The sequence below is a fragment of the Phycodurus eques genome, chromosome 18, assembly GCF_024500275.1.
Source record: "Phycodurus eques isolate BA_2022a chromosome 18, UOR_Pequ_1.1, whole genome shotgun sequence".
In the NCBI taxonomy this organism is placed as follows: Eukaryota; Metazoa; Chordata; class Actinopteri; order Syngnathiformes; family Syngnathidae; genus Phycodurus; species Phycodurus eques.
Window position 1 is genome coordinate 16,945,450 of NC_084542.1, and position 15,564 is coordinate 16,961,013.

A 15,564-nucleotide genomic window follows, 5' to 3' on the forward strand; every position below is an offset into this window, starting at 1 on the left:
AAAGACGGCAAGGGCCAAAGGTTAGCGCGTTTGCCGCCGACGCTGTCAACCTCAGCCGACCGGCCGAATTTGTCGCGTGAGATGCCAACACTTGACTTCAATGTTTGAACAGCCGCAACTGTGAAGTGGACTCCCCCCCGCTTAAAAGTTCATCGGCCCTCCCTTCATCACGCAAATTCATCGGTCCATGTTTATCTGATAAAAGAAAAACAGCCTATCTTCGCTCTCTGCTCACCGTGCATACCACCACCCACACGTTTTTTTGATGACCTCTGTGTTCCCAAAGTTTGCCCTACTTTGAGTCCATCTTTTCAACGTTCTGCCCCAAATGACCAACGAATAAGAAAGCCCAGCTCATTCCTCTCATTGTCGTTTCAAAAGTTAGTGAGGGATATTGTGCCCGATCGCTGCGCCTGCTTTGAGCCCGCTTTGAACCTTTTATTCACCATTGTGCAAATGCAGTGTAACGAATTACGTCACTATATAACTATAATACACTGCACAACGGAGGTGCAGTGATTAATCGAAAACTCATCGATGACACCGGGGGAACACGGTGTTTGTTGAGTTAGGTCTGACAGCTGTTTTGAACAACAAATGACCTCCGTTTTTCTCTGTAACGTCAAGTGTTTGAACCAAGTGGAACAAAGGAAATATATACACTAAATAAAACACTCAGATGGAATAGTTACAAGCTTTGAAAACTAAAAAAAAAAAAAAAAAAAAACAGCATAAAATGAAATAGAACTTGCAACGGTCTGCCCATGGTTACAAGGTTAAGAGAAAAGCCAGCACAAATCCTCTTAATTCCTACTATGCTAGCTTTCTGTTTGCAGATTTTGATAGTACTGACCAATTAGGAGCCGCACACACCTCTCACCGCACTGTCTCAATTGCGACCGCACAAACAAGTTGACACGCAGCTGTAGATGAGGCCAATCGTAGTCAGATGGCAAGTCTTACTACAGCTAATCGGTGGACTTTTGCTTATCTGGACGCTAAGCTGTGGAGAAAAAAGTTGACGTGCAAAAAAAAAACGAATCAGTATGCCAATTTGAGTTTTACTCATCATAAAAATCTAACTCAGCAGAAAATATTTAAAATTGTTCTCCAGTGTCAAATTAATCGGCAATTTTGGATTATCGATTAATCGTTTGGAGACCTCGTTTAACTTCAAATTGTACAAATCCTTTCATTTGAGGCTCTCAGCGGTAAATATTTTCCGATTTCTGTAGTCCTCCATGAAAGCAAACCGATTATCTTTTTTTGCAGATTTTCTGACGTTACAGGGGAAAAAAAGGCGCTGAATCATAAGCAATTTATGTTTGTGCATTCTCTGCACCGTCGATTTGATACAGTGTCCTGTTTTGGAATAAAGGGATGGAAATTATTTTTTTCATCCGATCCAATCAATTAATCGACAAAATAATTGACAGATGAATCAATTATTATCATAATGGTTAGCTGCAGCCCGACTGTACAGTGTGTTTAATGTTCGTCAATGGGAATCTGTTCTCCATTGGCGCCAAAATTGGCAGACATGCTCCTCAAAAAAAAAAACACAAAAAAAACATTTTCGGCTAATAGAGACATTTAAGTGATCTAAGGCACTCTTTGCCGCACTTTTTGATAACTAATTCTTGAGCACTTCAAGCCGCGCACCACCTTCAACATTCCGATAGAGCCCCCGTCTCAGCCAGCACACCCTCGAAAAACAAAGTTTCGTGCACCTCCAGAATTTCTTCGGGAGCTGAGAGAGAACATGAAAGCAGTCTTCCTAAAGGTGTTAAGCCACGCACCCTCTTCTTACACCCCTGATGGCGTTGGCGCACCCCCATTTCCTCCATTGCAAAAAAAACTTGAATGCAGATCCGAGACTTTCTCAGGGATCGAAGGCGGTGACAATTAACAATAAACGACTGTCGCGCAGATCCACAATTTCCTTTTTAAGAGGCGCACCCCTTGCCACGTCCGCACAGAGTTGGCGCACCTCGTCCCGTACGCCAGCAAACAACGGGGTCCTCCGCGCAATTTTGAATGCGCCGCCCTTCTACCCTGCCCAACAGTCAACGCCACACAAACGCTCGAAGAAAAGTTTCATGCAGATTCAGAAGTACTTGGAGATTGTACAATACAGAAATGATTATAATAATGCTCATTTTTGATTGACACTGTTAGAGAGCTGTTCATTGAACAATGCGTATTGTTGTCATTTGACTTTGCGTCACACTGATTTCTGTTTCCAACATTATGAGCCGCGTTGATTTCATTTATGGATTCGGAATGCCGAAAAAGTTGCTCTTTAAACGATTTCGGGGAACGAGCCAGTTCATTTTTTTTTTTTTTTTCGGCCATTGTGGGGCTGTCACACGCTGTTTATGAAATAAACATAAAAAAGAGTTTGTCGCACGCACACACACAAACACACGCGCGCGCACGGATGCGTCGTCTAAAAGCGTGCTGGCCATCTTTCACAGGAAGCCGTTTTGTGCAAACCTGAAGAAAAATACATCGGCGCTTTTTGCCACGTGTCACACCAAATGGAAAATAATTGCAAAAAAAAAAGACGAAGAAGAAGAAGAACACTGACGGTGGCGTCTGCTTGTATTTTTTTCGTGACCTTCCGTGACCTCTAAGACGTCGTGTATGAAGCTTTATGAATTTGACAGTCATATTTTGGGGGTCGCTTTGACTTGAAGTTTCCCGTTGGAGGGATTCTAATTGAAATCAATGTATTTGCCATTCGATTAAATACAATCAAATTTCTATTCAATTTGAAATGAATATATATATAATGTTTGGAAAAATATTCATTTATGAGAATGAAATACAGTACGTTGATTGAAGAGATTATTACGTATTTAATCGAATGAAATCTCTCGTGTGCTCGCATTTGCGGTAAACATTCAAAATGTCTGCCGCGCGTGACTCATTTGATGAGAGCACATTTTAAGCGCCCTCGTTCTGTAACGAGTGTGACATCGCGTCTGTGCTAATTGTTTCCGACGTGGAAATGGCAAATTATCGAACCTCCCGTAGACGCAATCCCCGCCCTGATGGCCATCACCGACGTGACTGTGCCCCCACAAAAAAATCTCCCCTCCCGATAGCAGATTATTAATCCCCTCCCCTCCTCGGCGCGCACAAAGATGAATTTTCATCGATTAAACAGTCCATATTAAATGATGATTCATTTAAAGCGTGGGAGGCGAGGGTGTCCTACTTATCACCTTCTTCCTCACCCTTTACGATTGGTTTCAGCTCAAGACCTCCCGCAGGCCTCGGTGTGTGTGTGTGTGTGCGTGTGACAGAATACACACACACACACACACACACACACACTCAAGTCTGGCTAATGAAATCATCTTTGGCTACATTAATCCTTCCTGAAGGCCACAGTCAAAATAAGAAGGATTCTTTTAAACACAGCTATCTTTCACAGACAGGTGACACGCACACACATTTTATTTATTTATTTTTTTTTAAAAAGGAGTTTATCGTAGCAGTTTTCTGATGCGCACCAGTCCAAACGGTCCCCGCAAAAGCGGAACGTCCTCGTTCGTTTTCTGATTTCAACACGTCGGAATGTCTCTCAAATTCAAAATGACCACAAGGCCTGTGTCATGTGAGCATAGGAAGACAATGGCAGGTGTGCGCACACACACACACACGCACACACATACATCCACGCCACCTAAAAGTGGCAAAAATGTCTTCGAGCAACAGTTATGCCACAGGAACAAAGAAAGAAAAGTATCTGTGTGTGGGGGGGAAGGTGCTCATGCATGTTTTCTCTCATGTGCATCGGTCAAAATGTCCCTCAAATGAAAAATGTCTTCATAATTACTGGTTATGCAACACTAACGTCATGCATGTGTTTTGCAAAACGTCTCCAGTAACAGGAAAGGCCAAGCGCCGATGTGTGTCCTCATACCTCCTTTCTCCTGTTTGGGGCAGATCCCCTTGGCCGGATTCAGCCTCCTGTGGACGTCCTCGTCCCTGCCGGGCGTCACCTGCACGCCCACCTCCACGGGCAGCACGGGGGGACCCCTGCCCACCTCCAGGGCGTGGCCCCGGGGGGAGATGGGGATGCTGGCAGCGCCGCCCGCCTCCCCGGGCTTGACGGAGAAGGAGCCCGGCGCCCCCCGCGAGGGGCCGCGGCACAAGCGGCGCTTGTGCTCGATGAAGACCAGGATGTCGCCCAGAGGGAAGTTGGTCTGGCACTGCCCGCACGTCAGCAGGTCGTGCTCCTCGCTGCCCCGGAGGGCGGCGGCGGCGGGGGCCGGCGACGGGGATCTCGCCGCCGCGTCATTGGCGTCGGCTGCGGCGGAAGGAAGACGGCACCGGGGTTATTTTTAAAGGTGGGAGACGAGGACACGAACACGGCAAAAACCGAAAGTAGCGAAAGTGCTCACGTTCTGTTTTTAAATAGAAGTCGAGTGAACGACCAATATTTGCAGGGGATTGGTACAGAGCCTAGTGGCGAACGGCGAAAATCTGCAAGGAATTACAGTCGAAACGTTTTGTAGTTGCCTATAGATGCCACAAGATGGCGGCAAGGCACTAAATGGAACTCCTCACCTCATTTCCTTGCTACAAAATGAAACCAAAAGAGAATGTGTCAACACGCCTTTGTCCTTCGCTCAAAAACACAAAGTGAGTGTTTCCACAAATAATGGAGGCTAGATTCACAAAAATAACAGATGAATTTGCAAATGCTGAACCGCAAATATGCGGGGGTTCACTGGCCATAAATAAAAAAAAGATATTGGAAAAAAAAAGGCTCTCGTGAAAGTATTGATTCTACTCCTGTACTTTAAGTAAAAGTATAAAAGTAGAGACTGAAATGCATGACAGTACGAAAGTAGAGTACGCATTGAATATTTCCATTTTTACTGATACTTTTTGTTAACTTGAATGAACAATGAAACAACGAAAATAAAAAGTACATTTTTTTAACTTAAGCGCTCGTACCGAGAAGAAGAAGAAAAATGCGAACGCGTTTGCCACAAAACATTCTTGTCGTCGACAAAATCAAACTCTCCTCTCATTTATGGAAAATATTTAGCGTCACCGAATCTGTCGGCGTTGTTGTCAATGCTCCGTGTCGCTGCTGTTCCTGTTTTTATTTCGCTGCTGTCTTACAAGACCCTGAAATCTGAATCGAAATCTTAATTGCAGTTGACATTTTTTTTTTTTTTTTTTTTTTTTTTTTTGTAATCTTTGGAGGTTGAAAAAAGTAGCAAGTCAAGTTCGAGCAAGTTTGGAGGACACATCTGTTTCCAGCTATCGGGAGTCGAAGTAAAACGTTGTCAGAAGAACAAATACTACTGCAACTCCTTCTTAAAGTATTTGTTAACTCCCACCTCTGGCGTAAACTGAGCTTGAAAAAGAACAAAAAATGAGAAACATTTTCTACCAATAAGAATTTGACTTGATTTCATATGACAAATAAACATAGGAGCCTCACAATGTCCTAAAACTAGTGGCATCTCAATAACAAGTTATAATACCTTAAAAAATGCTCTAAAACAAAATCTGCCTGGTAAAAAAGAAAAAAAACACACATTTTGCCTCGATTTGAGATATTTCATATTGATTCGATTTGACTTTTTGCAGTCTAGTTTCTTCTTCAAACTTTAGGAATTATATCTCGTGCTTAAGCATCAAACATCTTAATTGATTTAGAAAAAGTCCGACTGGCTGTCGGGTAGCTGTTATTGTTTTATGTCTCACACACACACACACACACACACACACGCGCGCGCGCACGACAATTGGGGCGATGAGATTACCCGATAAGAGAACCCTGTCGCCACTGCACGACATCGCCGTCCCCTCGCGAGTGCCGAGTTCATAGAATGCAACAAGCCGGCGAACACCTGCTCGCTTGGCTTATCTGCCGCACATCGGCGTGGGTGGCGCCCAGAAACACTGCCGAGCATGTACAGTATATGTTGTGTCGTGTGTGTGTGTGTGTGTGTGTGTGTGTGTGCGCGTGTTCGTGTGTGTGTGTGGCCAGGAAGCTCTTCATCTCACAGTGCATGCTGGGTTTCCGCTGGCGGCCTTCGTTTTTTTTGTTTTGTTTTGCAGAGTTGTGTCACACACACACACACACACACACACACACACACACACACAGGCACGCACACACGAGACGAGGCTGTATCCATCCTGTGTGCGAGTGTTTGTGTGCGTGTCAAACAGTGTATTCTCCGCAGACGTAAAATCTATACAGGTCCTGTTACCAGAGTAAATCTCATTTTTCACACATCTGACACGGTCATTAATAACCATTACACACACACACACACACACACACACACAACCCTATGGCGTCGACTTAGTCCCCCAGCTTAACGCAAATCCCTAATGGACGACCTCGAAAAAGTGTCCTTTTCCCCAAGCCGGAAGCTCCGAGGAGGCTCCGGGTGGGATGGAAGGAGGAGGGTGTCTGGGGCCGGCGTGTACCCAGGGAGAGGTGCTGATACCTGGGAGAGATGCACAGCGGGCCCCCAGCCCCCAGCCCCCACCTCCATCTCCATCTCCATCTCCCTTCTCTCCAAACATGACACCCCTAATAATTGCTAAGGTTATGATAACGACTCTGTGTGTGTGTGTGTGTGTGTGTGTGCGTGTGTGTGTGTGTGTTATCAGTGCAGAGATCCTAAAGTCCCTTATCTCCCGCCGCAAACTGTCAGAGCGCCGTTCCTCCTCCAAACTTCCCGTCGCGCACCGCTTTCCCATCCCCCAATTTTTTCCAAATGTTTTGCTCAAATAAATAAATATATCAATAAAAGCACTGGCATCCGCCTCGCCGCCGCCCTGCATTCGCCCGCTCCCGACACGGAAGGCTGGCGCGGCGCCGGATCATTTCCATCTCATCATCTTCGACGGCGGCGAAGGAACACAAACGCATATTTACCTGCGGATCGCACAGCTCGTGGCGGCCATGTTGCACGCGTGGGCGTCGGACATATATTCGAGGCAAATCTCCCAGCTAACAACGTGGCGCGTTCCTATTTGCGGCGGAGATGACGAGACAGGTGGCGAGATGGCGTCGGGAGGGAAACCACGCGGAGACTTGATTTGGTAGAAAGGGGGTTTGCAAAGTAGGGCCCGCCGCCCGCATACGAGCCGAGTCCCGGAATGTTTCGGTCGCCGAGGAGCATCATTGCCCAATTAGGTTTTTAACATCAGAAATCAAACGTAAAGAAAATTCGCCTGACAAGAAGTTTCCAATTGTCGTGATTTAAAATTGTCATGACCTGCATGACTGCGCAGAAATTTTTAAAAAGTTAGTTTTTATTGATATCGTGACAGTGAGATAAAAAGGACTTGCTCTTAGGCTAACACTTTTTTTATGTTTGTAAAACGAACAATTTTATGGATACATTTTACATTTTAAATATTTGTATGAACTATTTGCTGAATTTATTGTGAATGATGAACTCAAGTATATTTGTAAAATGAACCATTTGGAATACGCAGCAAAAATAATGGTTAAATGATTATAAGGGAGTAAATTACAAATGACAGCGGATATTACTTTATGATTTAAACTTTTCCAGAAAGGACCCGTCCCATCTTATCCATTTTAAAAATCAAATATGGCCCTTAAACACAAAACGTTTGCCCACCGACGATTTATTCGCGTGTACTCACATACGTGTGCGTGCGTGCGTGCGTGGGTGCGTGCGCGTGTGTGTGTGTGTGTGTGTGAATGCAATAATGCGAGTGCGTGTGTGTAAGTAAATATCTTTGACTTAGCAACTTCCCCAGAGAAGACTCAGACAAAGCGGTTAAAAAACAGAATCCCAAACATTACACAGTTCCAAGAAAAAAAAAACGTCTTACTGTTAACGCTTGCCTAAAAAAAAAAAAAAAAAATGTCGTTTCGTTTGTTTGATCTTTTATGAACTGTAAAATGTGTGTGATTCCGTATTTTACCATGTGAAGCACTTTGTGAGTCCTCTCATGAATGAATGCTCTTTTTTTGTTGTTGTTGTGCTTCGTGACTGAGCATCATGAAGAACCAGTCAAATTGTCGTGACACAGAATGTAAAGCGTTCGACTCAAAACGAAGAAGCGCATCATGAGTAATTCATTGTGGCTCCTTCTGGAGTGCGCTACCTGGCCACCGGGGGCAGTATCGTACAGTCGTGCAGACGCAAACGAAGAAGACTCACAACTACTGCAAGTGACTCCGTAAACTGCGGTAATATGAATCGTTTCTTGCAGAGGATAAAGAATATTCGAGCGTTGTAATATTGTCTGTCTACACGCGTTGCACCGTGTGGTGTGTTCAAATATCTGTCTCACTCGTATCTCAAGGCGCCATCGTACTCAAGTCAAGGACAGATACCTGAAAAGTACACTTGGGTACAGCAGCAAATAATTTTTACACACGCACACGCATGGCCCAGTGCGGTAAATTAGCGATTAGCGTGACTTGGACATCTCATTCCGACTGGCGCGCATTAGGCCACCGAGCGTGGAATGTTCGCTAATGGGACACACACGCGAAAATGGAAAGACGCTAAAGTGTGTAGCGGCGTGAGAGGCTGTCAAAGACGCGGGCGGGCGAGTCGTGAAACTCGAGCCGCTTGGCCCGCTCTCACTAACTCACACACACACACACACACACACACACACACACGCTGGCGAGGGAGTCGGGCAGCCTGAGAGCGCCCCCCATCTGCCACCGCCGTCACTACACTACAAGCTTGCTCGCCACCATTTCCATTCGTGCGTTTGCATGTGATTCTTTTTTTTTTTTTTTTTTAACCATGTCCTGTTGAGCTGCTTGGTCATGCAGGATTATGCGGCTATGTTTGCTTTACGTGTTATGTTTTGTTTTCTTTTAATCCAAAACTTGCAGAAAAGAAGTGTTGTTATAACGTAAGGAAAGTATGCAACATTTTTAGATTTGTCATTTTCTCAATTTGTATTTTCTAATACCGAAAGAGTTTTGCCGCGCAACAGAGGAGTTCAGAATACTCCTTCTGTGGTTATTTGTTGCATATTTTGTAGGAAATGCCGTCATAATTCGGTTTAAGAGGGGACGCACGGAAAGAAAAGAGACCAGAAAAAAACAAAAACAAACAATAGACAGCAGTAAGAGGGAAACAACCGTAGATGACAACAATCAGTTACATGGAAGTTACATTTGCGCTTTCTGTAGCCTGGAAAGGCAAATGTCCACAATTAGCTAATAATTGCCTTTTTTTTAAAAGATATATATATATATATATATATATAATAGGAATGATTTTTCATCTTCTTAACCCCGTTTAGGCTGTGGCTTTGTTACATTAGCGTAATTTGTGCACTGGCGGAGGTTCTTCAAAGCGAGCCGGAGGGGCTGTTTTGCCAGCTTACATCCGTGGCCTTTAATAAATCCCATAAAAAGCCTAATGATGGCGGCCGTGCTGATATAAACGCTGCCTGGCTGGGAGGGGGCAAACATTCCTGGCGAGGTCTGTCGGTGGAATTTAAAGGAAAGGAAATTTTGCACAATATGCTTGGTTTTGTTTGCATTTTCCAAGCTAAAAAACAAAAAACAAAAGTGAAAGTAAAAGCAAGACCCCAGAGGGGTGGGGGGTATTATTCTGTTGATCAAAGACATGATATGCGACGACAAACAAACAGCATCCATTTAGCTTGTCTTAAGTTTTGGCTTTGGGTTTTTGGTGTGTGTAGGTTATTCTTTTTATTTAAAAGTTGATGCGCAGTGAAAAAAAAAATGATTGTGCTTATTATTGTGATTTTTAAATGTTATTTGTACTTTGTGTCCGTGCGTGCATGTGTTTTCTTGGTTTCATCCGAAACTTGAATTTTGTCACTTTGTTATGCTTTTTATTCAAAAGTTGAATTTTGACAACATTTTGGGTCGTCGCTTTTATTGCCTTTTTGCTTTCTCGTACGTGCTTTTAACTTTGTTACATTTGTTCGCTTTTTTTTTTTTTCATTTTTGCTTTGTGTGTGCTTTTATATTTTATGGGATTTTTATTTAAAAAATAGTCAGTCAGTGGAATTTAGAGAATAGGGAATTTTACATCAAATGTTCATGCTCCCCACTCCTTCTTGTCTTTGTTTGCATTTTCTCAGCTAAAAAAAAAACAAAAAACACAAGTACGCCCCCAGGCAGGGGCGGTGTGGGTGCGCAACGGGGAGGGCGCTCGCGCATGTGGGTGATTCTCGGGGACAAACGACAACATCGCAGACGGCTGCAATCCAAAATTCAAACGACAGGCGGCCTCGCTGTCGCCTCGGCCGGCCGAGGCCTCGCCCGTCCCCGTCGCCGCGAAAGACTCGGAGGGCGACCGGGCGTGACGTGGAAAGATAGGCGTCGGCGTTTGACAAACTTTTTACGTGATAAGATAGCGAGCGAGCGCGGCGTACAAAATTCATCAGTTGCGCTCGGCTGACGACGCTGAAATATTCAAGCAAAATGAAAGAACAAAGTAAAATGGCCGACGGCCAATCGGGAGCCGATCGACGCCTGCGAGCTCGTCGTCTGCTTACTTACGCTCCGTGATTGTGTGTGTGTGTGTGTGTGTGTGTGTGTGTGTGGGTGTGTGCGTGTGTAGCCATACGGTGCAAATAAAAAAGGAAAATGTGTTGTTCAGATCAGATCAGGGAAAGGCGCATCCGCTACACATGACGCCGCCACTCGTCAAAAAGGCTAAAGTTCACGTTGGACGTAAAAAGGGGGCGGAACGGCATTTGCAGCATGTGACTGGTTCGAGATCCACCATACGACGAATCTATTTCAAAACTTGTCGTCCAATCAAAAACATTTGCCATCAAATTTTGCAGATTTATAAAATAAACTGTTCATTTCTTTGATTGTTTTTTCTTTTAATCCAAACATTGGTGGCCAATAAAAAAGCAATCATCACCAAATTATGCCCATTTTTCTCAAATTAGATGATTATCTTTTTAATTCCATAATTTTTCTGTTTTCTCAAAAGTTTTACGACCAGCGAGGGGGGGAAAACGATTTGGCAGATTTGTAGGTTTTTTCTCTCTTTTTCTCCAAAACTTAATGTCCAATAAAACATATTGCAAATTCTGCTGATTTTTAAAAGAACAATAATTTGTTTTGTTTTTTTAGGGGAGGGGGTTATTTTTTATTCTTTTAATCCAAAACTTGATATCCAATGAAAAACATGTATCTCCAAATGGTTTTTTTTCATTTTTGCATGTTTATCTTTTTTGCTGACTTTTCTTTTCTATTTTCAATACAAAATTTCATGTCCGTTGAAAAATGTATATCTTCAAATTTTATTTTTATATTTTATAATTATGGCTTTTGTTGGGTTTTTTTCCCCCTTCTGTTTGTCTTTTGTATCCATATTTCAAACATTTGCAGATTTCTTTTCTTTCATTGTTATTTAGATTTTTCTTATCCAAAATTTAATCCCTAATGGCAAATATGTATTATCAAATTGTGGTGACTTTTTTCTTTTTTGCTTATTTTTGGTTTTGTTCTTCCTTGTATTTTTCTTCTTCCTAATAATTTCCAACAAAAACGTACCTCCAAAATGTTGTTCTAATTTGCTTTTTGTGTGTGTTTATCTTTTTATGGAGAACTCACAAATTTAAAACATATACCTCCAAATTTTCATTTTTTTCCTTTTCGAAATGAAATGATTGTCATATCGTTTTTGTTGTTGTTTTTACAAATGATTCCAAAATTTGAATTTATGTTGAGCCTGTTTGATTTTCTTGTTTCTTCTTTTTGTCCAAATGTCTGTTGTTGATTGTAAAGAAAAGTAAAGGTGCAACATTTGGAGATACATGCTTTTCATTGGACACCAAAAAATGCTTTGTTTTGTTTTCCCCACAATTTCTGAATATTTCCCCTTCCCATTTGGCCTGATTTGTTGGTTTGTTTCCTCTTTTTTTTTTTTTTTTTTTTTGACAACTTGTCAACAACCAGTCAAGCGTTGGAACATTTGGAGCAACGTTTCGTCAATAGCAACACTCGTTGGCCTGACGATCGGTTGGTTTGTTTTGACCAAGCAAAGACATCACATCATTTTGTTGTTTCTTAATAACAAAAGAGTGTTTTCGAGGATTTCTCCATCGCAGTCATTCCCCCCCGACTGCCTTATCAGATCATCAGGAGTGCCGGAGGAAAATATCCAATCTCACTTTGGTCCAGAACTTACTGTCACTGTTTCCTGCATAGTCACGACTCGCTACTCTTTTCGTTATTTATGTATTTATTTATGTATTTATTTATTGGGGGGGGGGGGGGGGAGAGATCCTCAATTTTTGCGCTCAGGCCAAAGTGCCGTCTAATATAAAAACATTGCTTTGCCGCCATCTTGTGGCTTCTTGTTGCCAAGGACCTATGTTGAAGTTAGTTGAGGAGCTTCATCTTGTGCTTTGCCGCCACCTTGTGGCATCCGGAGGCAATTTACAAATCTTCCTTTGGTGGATCATGGTACGACAAGTGATTGTTTATCTATCTATGCCAGCAACGTATGGTGACAGGCAGAACCAAACGAAATGTTCGAACCACTAACACCTCACATTTTTTCTTTATTTACCATTTTTGAGGATTTCTTGATTTTGTTTCCTTGTTTTTTTTTTAGGTGGTGTGCCATGAGGTTTTGTAATCTAAAATATGTGCCTTATAGGGGAGTTTACAATTTTAAAAAACCCAACAACAAAAAAAAGAAAAGAAAACACTTTTTTGTCTAAAAACAGTCATGATGACTTTACAGTAGTACACGATAAATGTGATCTGTGAAAAAATGTGCCGTATCTGGCCTCATTCGACATGACAGTTTTAACAAGCGGGACAAAAAGTGATTGATTTTAAAAATTGAGAACTTCCCCTTTTAAAATGAGGAAACACGGCAATATTGTACTGTATTTGTTTCTTATTACACACTGCTAATAGAATAAGGTAAACATAACTTCTTTCTGGACCTGCACTGCAACAGATTAATTCCATTTTCATACATTTCCGGCGATGTTTCGGTTCGCAAACGCAGTCTCGAAATGTATTAAGAATGTGAACTGAGGTTCTTGTATGTATTATATTTCGGCCTACCGTCCGTAAAGGTAATGCAGACACGGTCGTACCTTGACTTGCAAATGTCATTCGTTGCATTATCAAGCTCAATGTACTTGTCAGTCAAATCGGTTTTGCCCATTGAAATAAACTGAAAAATGCCGTTCATTTGTTCCGAGCCCCACAAAAAAAAATCATCACAATCATTTGTGGCTCGGCATTTCTAATCAACAAAAATAGCACTGTTTTGTGTACAAATAATAAAAGCAACGGCTGTGCTGTCGTGCGTGTGCATTTAAGGGGCGTGGCTTAGCGTGACTGGGCGTGAGTTGTGGCCTTTGCGTTCTTGTTTTGTATTTCACTTTGTGCCGTCCAATAAACAGCGAAAGCCAATCAGTGTGGCTCTCCTTGCCCATCACCGTATGTTCATTCATTTCTTTGAATTGAGTCAGCCCGGCAACGGCTCGCAACTTGAAAAACTCGCAAGTTGGGGCACTGACAAGTCAAGATACGATGTACTTGCGTTACGTAGATTTTGTACATTCCACGACTACTTTTGACTTTTACATCCTCAATTTAAATACAGATATATGTAGAGGCGACCCCCCCCCCCCCCCCCCCCCACCCCCACCCCGCTATTTGAGACCGGGAACGCGATTAGCGAAAATCCGCAGACAATTGACGACCATTGTAATTGCATTGAAAAAAAAATCATTTTTTTTTTAAAAATAATAATAATAAACCCCACAAAAATCTTGAATAAGTGGGGATTTTTGGGGTTGTTCCCGCCACACCCCAAAAAAAAAGGGGAAAAAAAATTATAACTTGGGAAAACCATTTTTTTTAAAAAGGAACAAAAATCTGCAAAAAATGTTAGTCCTGTTCCATAAACAGCTTAGAGCCCGTGTGGCGCTCCATTTTTTTCTACCCGAGCAGCGAGTGAAGTGACAAAGCAAAAAAAAAAAAAAAAGAAGGAGAAGAAGAATTAATTGAGAATTAAGAATTAAGTGACAGCTTGTAACTTGTATTAGTCAATGACCAGTGCGATGAAAACTTGCCGTCTTGTTTGTTCGATTTTCTTCAATATTTTACTGTCCCTTTTGAAAAATGAGTTTCCATCAGACGAGGCCACAACCTGTCCGGAAATATGCCGCCATTCCGGTTCCGTGCACCTACGGGGTTCCCCGGCCGAGGCCCCGCGGCGCTCGTCATCCTCCAGACTCGAATGTCTGGATGAATGCGGCGACGTCTCGTGGAAGCGGACACCCGCCTGACACTTGACACTTCAACTCGCGTTCACCTTTTTACGTTATTCCCTTCAAAAAAACCAATAATAATAATATGATTATAACCGCTCGCTACGTGTTGACTTAATCAAATCCTCCAGCCTGAGGTGCGATCTGACTTCGGATACCCGGAACAATCCACCTTAAAGAAACAGCCCAGAGTGACAAGCCCAAGTCCAAAGTCAGGCAGTTTGACCGTTTTTGGTGTGTGTGCGTGTGTGTGCGTGTGTGCGCGTCGTCCTCCTTGTCGCCTGAGCGTAAACGCAAATTGGAATTGGCCCGCGGGCAAGGCTGCCGCGCGTCCGTCTCCAAACCGAGTTCGAGAACAAGTTGGGCTCGATCAGTGCGGCCCGCTCGCCGCGCTAACCGGAGAACGTCGCCGTGGCGCTTGCGCTTTCAAAACACGGTCGCCCACATTGTTCTACAAAACGCGGAACAAGAAATGTGCCCTGTCCATTCGTTGAGGAGAATCGTTCCGGAAAATTAGACCGTCTACGAGTGCAGATTCAAGTTCACCTCTGGAAATTATTGTTTCCACTTGCAGTGAACGTGTTATTTATCAGGATTAGACGACATCAATTTATCCGACACATGAATGCATCCATTGTCTATGCCGGATTAGGGTTGGGGTCGGGATTAGGGTCGGGTTATCAATTTGTAGTCAACATGAATCCATCCGTTTTCGATGCCAGATTAGTGGGAGGTTCAGGGTCACGATTAGCGCTTAGGGTTAGGCTAACCCAGCGAACGTTGGCGAAGAAGGGTGGCTCCATCCTGAACTGGTTGCCGGTCAATAGCAGACACATATACAGTGGATATATATATATATATATATATAAAGTCTACACACCCCTGTTCAAATGCCAGGTTGATTTGCTATAAAAAATAATGAGACCAAGATAATTCATTTACACCATCATTTTGGCCTGCGACCTGTATAAGTCAATTGAAACAAACATTTTGGCATTTTGCAAAAACACATTTGAAACTCAAATGGGAAAAAAAGTGTGAGGCGTGCGTGAACGTTTTGGGCAAGATTCCGCAAGTTTGCTCGTCCCCAAAACAACACGATACGTTCAGTGAAGCGCAGCGTCGTGCTTATGGGCATTTTGTTTTGACTTCGGATGAAACTGCGGCCTTCGTTAAGCAGAACGGAATTAGGAACAGTTCCAAATAGCACTCAGTGTTAGCACAGAAACTCTGAAAGAAAAAAAAAAAACATTTTCAGGAAAAACCTACTAGAAC

General features: G+C 43.0%; 1 protein-coding gene across 2 annotated transcripts in view; it reads right to left on the reverse strand.

Moving 5' to 3' along the window:
- Positions 1–15,564, reverse strand: part of bcl11bb (BCL11 transcription factor B b) — a 42,216-nt gene that overhangs the window by 23,116 nt on the left and 3,536 nt on the right. The window contains exons 1-2 of one of the 2 annotated variants that reach the window (XM_061704026.1): positions 5,796–7,430; positions 3,935–4,321 (exon numbers count right to left, since the gene is read on the reverse strand). In XM_061704026.1, the coding sequence (XP_061560010.1) occupies positions 3,935–4,321; positions 5,796–5,829 (421 nt within the window). In that variant the 5' untranslated portion in view covers positions 5,830–7,430. Of the gene's footprint in view, positions 1–3,934; positions 4,322–5,795; positions 7,431–15,564 lie in introns of those variants that run through there. The other variant, XM_061704025.1, reaches the window with a different exon arrangement.